This window comes from Muscardinus avellanarius (assembly GCF_963383645.1).
Source record: "Muscardinus avellanarius genome assembly, chromosome: 13".
In the NCBI taxonomy this organism is placed as follows: Eukaryota; Metazoa; Chordata; class Mammalia; order Rodentia; family Gliridae; genus Muscardinus; species Muscardinus avellanarius.
Window position 1 is genome coordinate 82,254,522 of NC_137799.1, and position 12,079 is coordinate 82,266,600.

The following is a 12,079-nucleotide window of genomic DNA, read 5'->3' on the forward strand; positions in this document are numbered from 1 at the left end:
AGTGAAAACAAAGGGAAATCGAGGGTAATCTGAGGGGAACTTCCAACCAATCTCTGAGTCTTGCAGTATCTATTTATGCAGCCCTTTCTTCCCATTATTATTTTTATTTTTTTGCAAATAATAAAGCCATTTTGACCCAAATCCAGCATAAATAGTTTTCCACCAATTCCTAACTTAAGACAACTAAAATTTACAATCATGTGGCAGTATAAATTTTTAAATTACAGTTCGTACACTTTGACAATCAAGTTAGTCTAAAGTACAAAATGTAAATTGCCCTTTAGCTGATTTACCTTTTTAAGATATTAGGCCTGCTAGTTAATCTGGCAAAAAAGTAAGTTTCAGGTGTTCTTTGAATACCTTTTGTAGATGTCATCTGCTAGTAAACAACATATGCAGGTTCCTAAGATTTTTTTCCAGTCTTTTCATGTGACATTCAACAGAGCTCTTTACATGGAAATATCAAGAGAGAAAAAGAAAATCCCACTAACCTCTATGGGATTTACTGACTTTTAATTGGGTGTGTTATTTCCCTTTGTTTTAGATATGAGGCACAAACTTCTGAATTTAAGCTCTGTAAGGCATAGTAGAAACCTCCAATTTACAAGTAAGGAATTCTCTGTGGGTTGGAACTGCGCATCAGGCGGAAAAAAGAAGGGGGTAGGGGATGATCTGTAAACTGGTACACTGCAGCGTGTAGGTGAGTCATGAAATGGCTGCTTGCCTTGGTGTGCTGCAGAAAGGTCTCTGTGTTTTGTGATTTTGAATAAGTCATGCCCAAGTCACCATAAAACTCGCCACAAGCCTCCATTACCTAGAGCATCAATAACAGGAGCCCAGTGGCACACGCTTAGAATGTTTACAATCACAATAGAATAGAAAGTATAAGTAAACTTTGTTTTTATACAAAACTGAAAAGAATCCCTTCCCACCCCTAGCCCCTCAATAAAACCCCGGACAAAGAAACAACAACAAAAATTCCTTTAGCTTTGACTAGTGTGGATACAACTAGGTTCTATGCATCACTGTGTCTAGGGTGATCAATTTTTTCCTTTCTCAAAAGAAGGGATCCTGTCATGCACCCCAGGATGGGCAGCGAAGCCATAAACCTCAATTCTGCATAGCTAATTCCATCCCAGTTTCATGAAGACAAATATAGCAATCTTTCCCTGTTTTGCTCAGCTTCTTCAAGCTTTGAGATCAGGTTTAATCGACTACATCTACTATAGCTCTATTAAATAGAATATCTTGATTCCCTAAAACTGTAACACTTATGATCTTGTGATGAGGTTTTCTCTATACACACTGTAGGCCATCAAATGTTGTTGTTTACTTTTTTTTCTGCACCAAATTTAAGATCGCCCTTTCAGGCAAGCAGTGGTCTCTAGCTGTTAAAACGTTTCCTTAGTGGATCACAATAGCTTCTAAAACTGCCTTTCTAATAAAGGCCATCAGAGAGGTAATACTAAACTGCATTTGCCAAATAAGAATATGAATTGTATAAAAGCTCATATTCCAATCCTAGATCAAATGGCAAAAGTTCTACAAAGTTGTTTTCCATGTTTGTATAAAAGCTCCATCTGGTTTAATGTATTTTGCTATGAAATTACCTTTGGGTCTTATAATCAGTATACCTCTATTCAGGAATGTGCAAATGATTTTATACAGCACGATGCTAGTACCGCTCTGTACTATAGTAAGGTTTTTTCTTCTTTTCTAAATGGAAAAAAATATCCCTAGTCAGAAATAAACTGACAAATTTACATTCTCCTCTCTTAAAAAAGTAAATAAAATAACATTATTCAAAATGTGAATTAGCTATAAGACATACAATACAATTACATAGATACATATCAATACAGCACATTCAATCTGCCAAAAATGAATGATTACAAAGCCAGTATGGATGCTGCATTATCAAGAGAGATGTATGTACAACGATGAGAGCATTCAGAACTGCACTACACCTATAGGCTGTCTGTTAATTAAATTACAGGTGCTTTCTGAGCAAGGGAAAAAAGTAACCTGTGTTGTTCCAAGCTGGGAGAGTAAAAATGAGAACATTTCTTACTATTCAGCAACTTTGGTACCCATCATCTACAAGCTGTTAATTTTCTCCTTCCCCTTTGTTATTCCAAAAAAGTGACTTATATGCAAGTTTAGACTAGTGCCAAATAGTACTGAGACTAGCATCATGGCCGTCTACTAACTTCCCAGCAGCTTTTTGTTTTCTTAAATCACATTTCACTTTAAGCTGCTTGACAGAAGCTCATTGATACATGTGCTGTATTTTTCGCATTTGTTGGAAAATTGCACATACAGACTTCCAAACATCTCCCCTAGTAGGTTCAGTTACATAAATACATGTTCAACGGGACACTGAGAGGTTACTTTTAAGTCCACAAATTGTCCTTAGGTTCAACTTAACCAGTCACCAGTTCAAGAAGGTCCTGACGGTAGTTAAACCAGCAGTCACTTTTTTTTTTTTTCAAATTAAAGGTGTCAAGATAATACTATCAAACAATGTTCTTGGCAGACTTACTTGAAATTACATAAAGAATGAGTAAAACTGGCTTCCAATAAAGAGATATAAGCAGATTTCATGATAAAACACACAGGATACTTTCCTACGTTGCTGATTTGGATGCTCAACATGGGACGCGGACACTACACAATGCAATCTTAAGGGCAAAGAAAAAATGGATCATGATGATCAAATTTACAGGGACCAATTGTTTTGGCAATTGGTGTTTCAGGTTTATTCTCAGCCAGTCATCCGAGGCTTCACAGTTTTCCTCTCTTACATTTAAGACCCTGGCTTTTATTGTTTAAGCTCTTAACTCGTTTTGCTTTAAAAAAAGCCAGCTTTGGCAACACACACCCATAATAAAAATCATTTAAAAATTGTGGCCCAAACACAAAGAAAAAAGAAAGAAAAAACTGAAAAGCTGGAACCAAAAAATAGAATAAAGAGCATCCTCTGAAAGTGTTTTGGGTAGCAGCCATCGGGGGAATGTAGTGTTTGTTGGCATATTTTTTTGGCATCTGTGATTTGGAGAAAGAGTGGGGAAAATGAAGCAAGGAAGAGAAGGACAATGGCACATGGATTTCAAAAGAAAGGGCTCCTCTGTGTGTCTTTGGCCATGCCCTCTGACTTCTGTGCATTTCTCCAAGCAATCAAACTGTGGCTGAGGTCAAAACCAAAAGAAATGGTACTTAACTTCAACGGGCCACCACTGTCCCAGTCCAAACCAAGACAAGACAATATATATACTACAGAGCAAACACAGGATGTGTATCCAGAGCAATACATTTAAAACCATAGTAGTAATACATGTAATCCTTCAGCAAAAACTACAAAGTGTTAAGCTGATGTAGGATGGCTTAAATCGAATGACATTGTCCTGACTGTTATCATTCGAGAGAAAAACTTGACCAAGAATGGAACTAGGAGTAAAGGCTGTTGTAACCTGGGGGGAAAAAATATCAGGAGAGAGGTGTGGACTAGGAGAAAAGGAAATCAGCATTGTTTTTCTCAGTAGGAGAGAGAGAGAGAGAGAGAGAGAGAGAGAGAGAGAGAGAGAGAGAGAGAGAGAGACTGACTTATCTCTGTGAGTGCATGACTGAGAATTTAAAATACATTGAGTCACAAGGTTTTGCCTAAAAAAAAAATAGAGAGGAAATGTGCTGGGACTGTACTTCAGCATCCTTTTTTTTTTTTTCTTCCTCTGAATAGTTTAAATAAAATCATAATATTTACTACAAACTCTGTGGACACACTCACACAGAGTCCAGGACGGCAATAAATTAGTATTATGCAAATTGTTTTCCACAGAAACACAGTCCCTCTTGTACATCTGCAATGGCCCACCAGGGAAGGGGAGGGCAGTTTCCGGGAGGCACGGCTACACCAGATTGTACTCCTTCAGGTTCAGCTGGAGGATGGTGTCCTTGACGGCTGCGAAGACAAAGCGGATGTTCTCGGTGTCTGTGGCACACGTGAAGTGGGAGTAGATAATTTTGTCACTGTCTGGGTTCAGGTCCACGAACATCTTCAGGATGAATTCTCGAGCTGCCTGTGCATCTCTCTGGGGTCCTGTTGGCCAAGGGAGGAGAGGGACAGTCTGTCACTGATCCACTAATGCATTTGTTCATCCTCGTTCAGTAAGTATTTGTTATATCATCATCAAGGAAGACTAATTTATACTGCAGATGTGATCTGTTATAAGCATGTTTCCCAATGCAACTGTGTGTTATCTCTTATTACTGTACTTGCCTATTTACTAGTTTGGGCATCCATCCATCGACCACTCACCCACAAAATGTGGACAGGTGCAAACCGACAGATGACTTGAGGTCCAGGCCAAATTGATTTCTTCAATTTAATTTCAAATGAAGAGGAGGCTCTTTAGGAGGGGAGTGTTGTAGTTAGATACAGATTATCCCCTGAAGAGATCATTTAATGGTGTTCAGAGCTGATGTAATGGAGTCAGGAGGTTGTGATTTCACCAATAGGCCAATGCACTGTAATGGGCTTACTGGGTGGTCACCTAGGCTGGTGGGGTGTAGCTGGAGGAGGGGTCTCTGGGTGTGGCCTTAGGATCCCCTTGCTTGCTTGCCCTCTTACTTCCAGCCTCCATGATGTGAGAGCAGAGCCTGTGTGCTCTCTCTCACTCTCTCTCTCTGCTTTCCAGTGCTATGCCCTGAGCTCCAAACCCTGGCCTCACATGTACCGACTCCAGAATCTCCAAGAAACAAAATAAACCTTCTTTCCTTTCAGTAGTGCGATCAGATTTGTTTAGAGCAGTGAGAATGCTAACTGGAACAGGACCGACAGCGACTTCTGTTTCACAGTTACCAGTGGTTTCAGCTATATAACAAGTGTGTACACACCATGGCCCCAGGCTTGTTAACCTGCCCCCTACAGACTTGACATGATAGATCATTTTGCGTTCTCAGACTGAAATCTCACTTAAGAGAACACCCATTCCTTAAGGTCAGGCCTACAGCAGCTCTCTGCAGTTTAACTTGTCAGACATCTGGTATAGCTGAGGACATGATACCTTCACACAGCCAATTCACTATGCATAGAGTAAAAGATGGTTTGTGGTTTCCTTTCCGTGTGTGTGTGTGTGTGTGTGTGTGTGTGTGTGTGTGTGTGTGTGTGTTACTGAGGATTGGACCCCAGGGGTGGGGAGGATTCTACCTCTGAGCAACATCCTCAGCCCTAGTTTACTTTTTATTTTAAAAAAGGATCTTGCTAAATTGTGCATTGTCTTTAAACCTGCACTCCTCCTGTCTCAGCCTCCCAAGCACCAGGATCATAGGCATGCACCACCATGCCCAGCTAGTTTGCATTTTTTTTTTTACATTTATTCAGACTCAATTATGTACTGAGAATTATTCTAGAAGTTTTGAATAAGGACTGTGATATAACGCCGGGCGTGGTGGCACACGCTTATAATCACCGCGTTTGGGAGGCGGAGACAGGAGGATCGTGCAGGTTCGAAGCCAGCCGCACTGGCTTGAGACCCTGTTTCCAAAACTAAAAAAAATAGGTCTGGGAGTGTAGCCTGGATATAGAAGGGCTTCCAGGAACCCCAGTACCACACATACAAAAAAAGGATATATTTATCAGGACAAATTAAAACCTACATAATAGTTTTACGATATACTCAGATATGATACCAAAAAATAGCCAGCAAAAGAAGAAATAAGTTGGATTTTGTCAGAGTTAAAAACTTTTGTGTACCAAAGGACATTATCAAGAAAATGAAGGCAACCTATAAAATAGGAGAAAATATGTGCATATCACGTATGCGATAAGAATTTAGGATCTATAATATAAAAAGGAGTCCTGCAACTGAACAAAAAGGCAAACAACCAAATGAAAAAATAAGCAAAAGACTTTAATATGCATTTCTTTCAAAGAAGATATACAGCTGGGTGTGGTGGCACACATTTGTAAACCCTGTACCTGGGAGGCTGAGGCAGGAGGATTGCAGGTTCTAAGCCAATCTCAGCAATTTAGCAAGGTCTTTAGCAACTTAGGAAAGATCCTGTTTCAAAGGTAGCATGTCCCTGGGTTCAATCTGCAGTACCCCCTACCCCCAAGATCTACAAAGGACCAATAAGCAGAGGAAAAAGTGTTTAATTCTGCTCATGTAAGAAAATGCGCCGGGCGTGGTGGCGCACGCTTGTAATCCCCGCGCTTGGGAGGCAGAGACAGGAGGATCGCGCAGGTTCGAAGCCAGCCACGCACGCTGGCTTAGGAGACCCTATTTCCAAATAAAAATGTAAAAATAGGTCTGGGAGTGTAGCCCGGAGGTAGAAGGGCTTCCAGGAACCCCAGTACCACCAAAAAAAAAAAAAAAAAGCGCTCATGTAAGAAAATGCCAATTAAAATTACAATGAACTATCCGTTCCAATCTACCAGAATGGGTATATTTAAAAATAACTGGAAATTGGAGAGATGTGGAGAAGTCAATGTACCCTTTTGCACTGTGGGTGGGCATGCACAACCATGCAGCCACTGGCAAAACAGCCGGTTCCTCAAAAAGCTGAAGGCAGGACTTCCGGGAAGATGGCAACGGAGAAAAGCGGGGCTTACAGCCCTGCTAACAACCAATCTCTATTACCACAAAATCAGCGCCTTTCATAACCAGAAAAATCAGCAGAGAAACAAAAAATGTAATTACAAGGGTCAGAGAAAAAGAGGGCTAGAAAAACGAGACACCAGAAAGAAACCAGACTGCAGTGCTGCGGCAGTAGCCGCGGCACGAAGAGGCACGGGCGCCATCTTCCCTTGCAGCACCAGGCCCCAGAGAGGAGGGGGACTCAGAACGGAGCTCAGAGCCACAGAGGAGATAGGCTGGCCTCACACCTGAGTTCACCGAACAGCACCAGACCAATGCACTCAATAGCCCACCAGGCTCCAGAAAGGAGTGGCGGACAGCGAGCTGAGGTGAGCCGCTGCAGAACAGTTGGGCAGAATTCGGCAGATTTTTTGGTGCAGGGAGCATCTAAAGCTCCCAGGGGCTGGGCTCAGCACACCCTGCAGGGACTCAGAGCAAACCTCAAAACCAGAGAAGAAATATGCCAGCCTCACGGCCGAGGGCGTGGCAGCAGCGTCATATTGCCACTGGCGGCAGCAGCAGCGAATTCACCAAGTCCACTACAGCTCCATCAGCGCACTCAACAACAGTGAGTCAAATTGGGGCCCCTAGAGGAGAAATCCCAGTACTGCACTCCTAGGGACTTGACCCAGTGGGGGAGTGGCGGTGGCAGAGATATCACACCGTAGGAGAACGCCCAACCTGGCTTCCCCCATGGTCTAAAGCAGTCTCGATTGACTCCCTGGGTCTGAGACTCTGCGATACAACCTAGTAAAGGAGTAGTGGGGACTGAGATACCACAGACTTGAGATCCAGAGCACCTTAAGTGAAGTCGAAGTGACCCAAGGGAAGAACCCAGAGAAGGCACAAACGCCCAAAATCATGGGAAAGAGGAATAACAATGGAGCAATGAATGCCTACAACCCCACAACATCAGAACCCGATAAAACAGGAATTCAGAGATTTCTAGAACATCAAATCAGGAAAATAACTGTAGAAATAATAGAGGTGTTTCGTAAATAATTCAGAGAGAGCCAAAAAGAGATAAAGGATGCAAATAATGAAGTAAAGGCCTCAATTCAAAGTACAAACAACCGATTAGACCACATAGAGAATAGAATCTCGCTCTTAGAGATGATCACTCCAAAAATGAATGCATAGTTTCTAATTTAGAAAAAAAAATCCGACAGCAGGAATCTGACATTGAAGAAATATGGGCCCATTTTAAGAGAGCTAACCTAAGAATTATTGGAATAGAGGAGGGAAAAGAAGGTGAAACCAAAGGGATCAACAATCTCTTCAAGGAAGTAAGAGCACAAAATTTTCCAAACGTAGAGCAAGAGGTCGATACACAGGTCCAGGAAACTTATAGGACTCCCTTTAGACAGGATCGGAGAAGAGGATCCCCACGCCACATAACTGTCAAAACGAACAATGTTAAAGCCAAGCAGAGAATCATAAAGGCAACAAAAACAAAAGGCCAAGTGACACTCAGAGGAAAACCAACTAGAATCACTCCAGACTTCCCAAATCAAGTCATGAGAGCCAGAAGGGCTTGGAGTAACATATTCCAAACTCTGAAAGAAAACAACTTCCAGCCAAAAATTTCCTACCCAGCAACACTTTCTATCAAATTAGATGGGGAAATAAGAAGCTTCCATGACAAACAGAAACTGAAGGAATTTATGTCTTCAAAACCAGTGCTAGAGAAAATACTCAAAGAGATTAACTACAAAGAAGAAATAGGTAACACACACCAGAACCAGAGAAACAAGAGTTTCCATCCAACAGACAACTAAGATTGGTTATCTCTGGAGATTCATTATTTATGTTAGTCTTTTACCTATCTCTAAATTGTATTGCTTGCTTTTATTGTTGCTAATTTTGAGGATTTCTAGTTGGAATATTAATATACCTTCAGATATAGCATTTGGAAATATTTTATCCCATTCTATCAGTAACTTTTAACTCTGTTTATATTGTCTTTGGATATACAATATTTTTTTTTATCTTTTAGGGAGTTTGTTTACCCTTCTGTTGCCTGTGCCATTGAAATCATATCCAAGAAATCACTGCCAATTTCAATGTTGTGAGGTTTTATGACCCAAATTTTCTTCTAAAAGTTTATAATCTTAAGATTTATATTTAGGTTTTTTATCTATTTTGAGTTAGTATTTGTATATGGTGTTAGGTAAGGGTCCAATTTTATTCTTTTTCATGTAATTATTGTAATTATTATTTTTCAACACTATTTAGTTAAAAGATTAGTACTTCCTCCACCAAATGTTTGTGGAAACCTTGTCAAAAATAACTTGACAATATATGGAAGAATTTATCTCTAGGCTTTTATTTAACTCCATTGTTTTATATATCTGCTTTTATAAAAGTACTACACTGTTTCAATTATTGTAGCTTTATATGGTTTGAAATCAGAAAATATATATCTTCTAGATTTGTTCTTTTTCGTGATCGTTTTGGGTATCTAGAGTCCATATTCCATATTAGGATAGATTTTTTCTGAAAAATAAATAAAAAAATGTATGATAGTTTCACCTAAAAATAACAAAAAAATATTCTCTGGTAAGAAAGAAAGCAAAAAGAAATATTGAAATGTTATCTTTAAGTCATCAAAAGCTTGGTATCAGACAAATGAAACTGTTATGTGAGATATCATTGTTAATTTTGGACAAATTGCTATAATACTAGATGTCAACCACTAAGCCAAGCATGGGAAGGAGGTATGGGAAGGGAACGGGGTGGGGATCGGGTAGGGGCTAACTGTGTGATGTGTGCATGTATGTCTACAAAAGTTTTTTTTTTTTATCCTATTATGATGTATGAATACAGTGCACCAATAAAAAAAAAAAAAAGCTGAAGGCAAAATTCCCATATGATCCAGCCAGTCTCTTCATAAGTATGTATCTAAAGGAACTGAGAGCAGGTTCTCTCACAGATCAATGTTATGGCAGTATTAGTTACAACAGCCAATAGGAGGAAACTATCCAAGTGTCCATTAGCTGATGAATGATTATCCAAAGGTGATCAATCTATACAATGAACATTACAAAATGATAAAAAGGAATGAAGTTCTGATAGATGCTGTCAGATATATGAACCTTGGAAACATAGTAAGTAAAATAAACCAGACATGAACCAATACTGTACGATTCTACTTATAAGTAGATGTACCTGGAATAGGCAGATTTGTAGAAACAGTGAAGTAAGGGCTGCCAGAGGTGAGGGAGGAGGTAAGAACTGGGGCTGAAAAATCATTTTGAGAATACTACTGATGTTTACATCATATTGCAAATGTAACTAGTGACATGAAATTTGCCATGTTAAAAATTATTAAGATGGCTATATATATAAATGTACATATATGATTTTTATCATAACGTAATAATAATGTAACATATTAAAAACAATTGTACACTTTGATGGATAAATTATTTCCTATATTAATCATATCTCAATAAAGTTGTAAAGGGCTTATTTAATGGATTCTGATAAATATGTTAATTTAAAACTTATTCTTGTAAATTAGTAACAAAACACCACCATCTTCCAGATATCAGGAGCTACAGTCTCAGTGTTGTTGTTGGTCTTTTTTTTTTTCCTGTCAATATTCTTGTTGTCTACAGGCTAGGATAAAGAAAACTTTGAGAAGTCTGCTGATGGTCTGACTTCCTTCCTCCCTCCCTTCCTTCCTTTCTGATTGATTCTAGGGTCATTCTGCCTCTAAGCTACAACCCAGCCCTATTTTTGTTTTTTGTTTTTTGTTTGTTTGTTTTGAAACAGGGTCTCACTAAATTGTAGAGACTGGCCATGTACTTGCAATTCTTCTGTCTTATCCTTCCAAGTACTTGGATTATAATCTATAGACATGTGCTACCCTGGCTCTGACCACCATTTCAAATAAAAAAAGCATCTTAAGTCAGTCAATATTTTGAAGACAGTCCTAACTTCAAAACACCCAAATCAACCTTATTACCAAGTTGGGTCACTTCTTTGAGCTTATATACAACACAGAAGTTAGAAGAAAAGCTCTATGAAAACAAGTAGGTTTATTTTTTAGTTGGATGTAGTGGTGCACACCTGTAATTCCAGTATATGGGAGGCTGAGAAAAGAGGATCACAGGTTTAAGGTCAGCTTTAGCAACATAGCAAGACTCTCAGCAACCTGGCTAGATGTTGTTTCAAAACAAAAAAATCAAAAAAATCTGAGTATAGCTTGGAGAGCCCTGGGGGTGCAATCCCCAGTACTACAGGAAAAAAAAAAAGTAGATTTTTCTATTTGTAAAATTAACATAAGTAATGTTTGAATTTTTGATTTAGGTGCCCAGAACTGAAATATCTGTCAGTGATTAAAAGGATGGCATCATATTAAATAAAAAGTACTCCAATTAAAAACAGCATTTATATAATTATTGTGGGAATCCATTAAGGTTTTCCCCTAAAAGAATACTTCTGACTCAGCTGACTGTCCTTCGCCCAGAGTCAACAAGGTTTGGGGTTATGGAAAGTTCAGAGTAAAAGATCTGAGAGAAGATCAGGTGGTGATGGCACGAGGGTATTGATTAACCTACTTGTAATGTATGTGCTTTGGATTGGTACAGACCAATTATATTATATTATATTCCGTATATATTCTGTATTATATTCTGGTGGTGATAGCACGAGGATGTTGACTGACCTGGAACTGTATAAATACCTCTAGAAAAATATACCCATTGTCGGCCAGGAGATGATATTGACCCAGAAATAGGCATTGGCCAGTAGGTCGACCAGTAGAGATAGTGACCCAGGAGCAGGGGTCTGCCAGTAGAGAGAGTAGGCTGGCGGCCACCCCCACAATAGAATTAAAAATTCTTTCATCCTCATGCCTCTCTTTGGAACCCGTACTTTTGCCAGCTGGCTCCGGCAAATTATCAAGATGTTTTTATGTATTACATATGTATTTAATATTCTATCCTTTTCAATATACTATGGTTAATTTGCTAGTTCCAAGGCAGTAAATAAAAATATTTAAAACTAGAGACTAATTACTATTTCTGGCTTATAGCTGATGAATATGATTTTATACTTACCGTATTTGGGAAGGAAGGAACTATAACTTTCTTTTTTATTTATCCTACAGAATATTAGAACTAGATTCAATTTTACTGAGGTGTACTTGGAGTGTGTTGTTTTTAAGCATAAATTATGTTATCTGAATAAATATAAACTACAAAGAAATCATTCAGAAACATTGCAGGAACAAAATTCCATAGTCTCTATGAACAATTTTGCAATTTTAAGTCCATGTGGAAATGGTAATTTCCCATCCTGAAGGGAAATGTAGAAATGGTATTCATTATGATTAAGACCTTGTATGTGCAGAAATGTGGATGTGTGAAATTTATAATACTATAAACACGCTTATTACAAAACCATGACTGTGGAGTGGGTCTAGATTGTTTTCAGTC

General features: G+C 39.0%; 1 protein-coding gene across 1 annotated transcript in view; it reads right to left on the reverse strand.

Annotated features, from left to right (window-relative positions):
- Positions 1 to 3,905: 3,905 nt before the first annotated feature.
- The window catches only part of LOC308272353 (guanine nucleotide-binding protein G(q) subunit alpha), a gene marked incomplete at both ends in the record, with an annotated part of 330,721 nt that continues 322,547 nt past the window's right edge, over positions 3,906 to 12,079 (reverse strand). The window contains one exon of the mRNA XM_080709121.1: positions 3,906 to 4,096. Coding sequence (XP_080565247.1) covers positions 3,906 to 4,096 — 191 coding nt within the window. The remainder of the gene's footprint in view (positions 4,097 to 12,079) is intronic.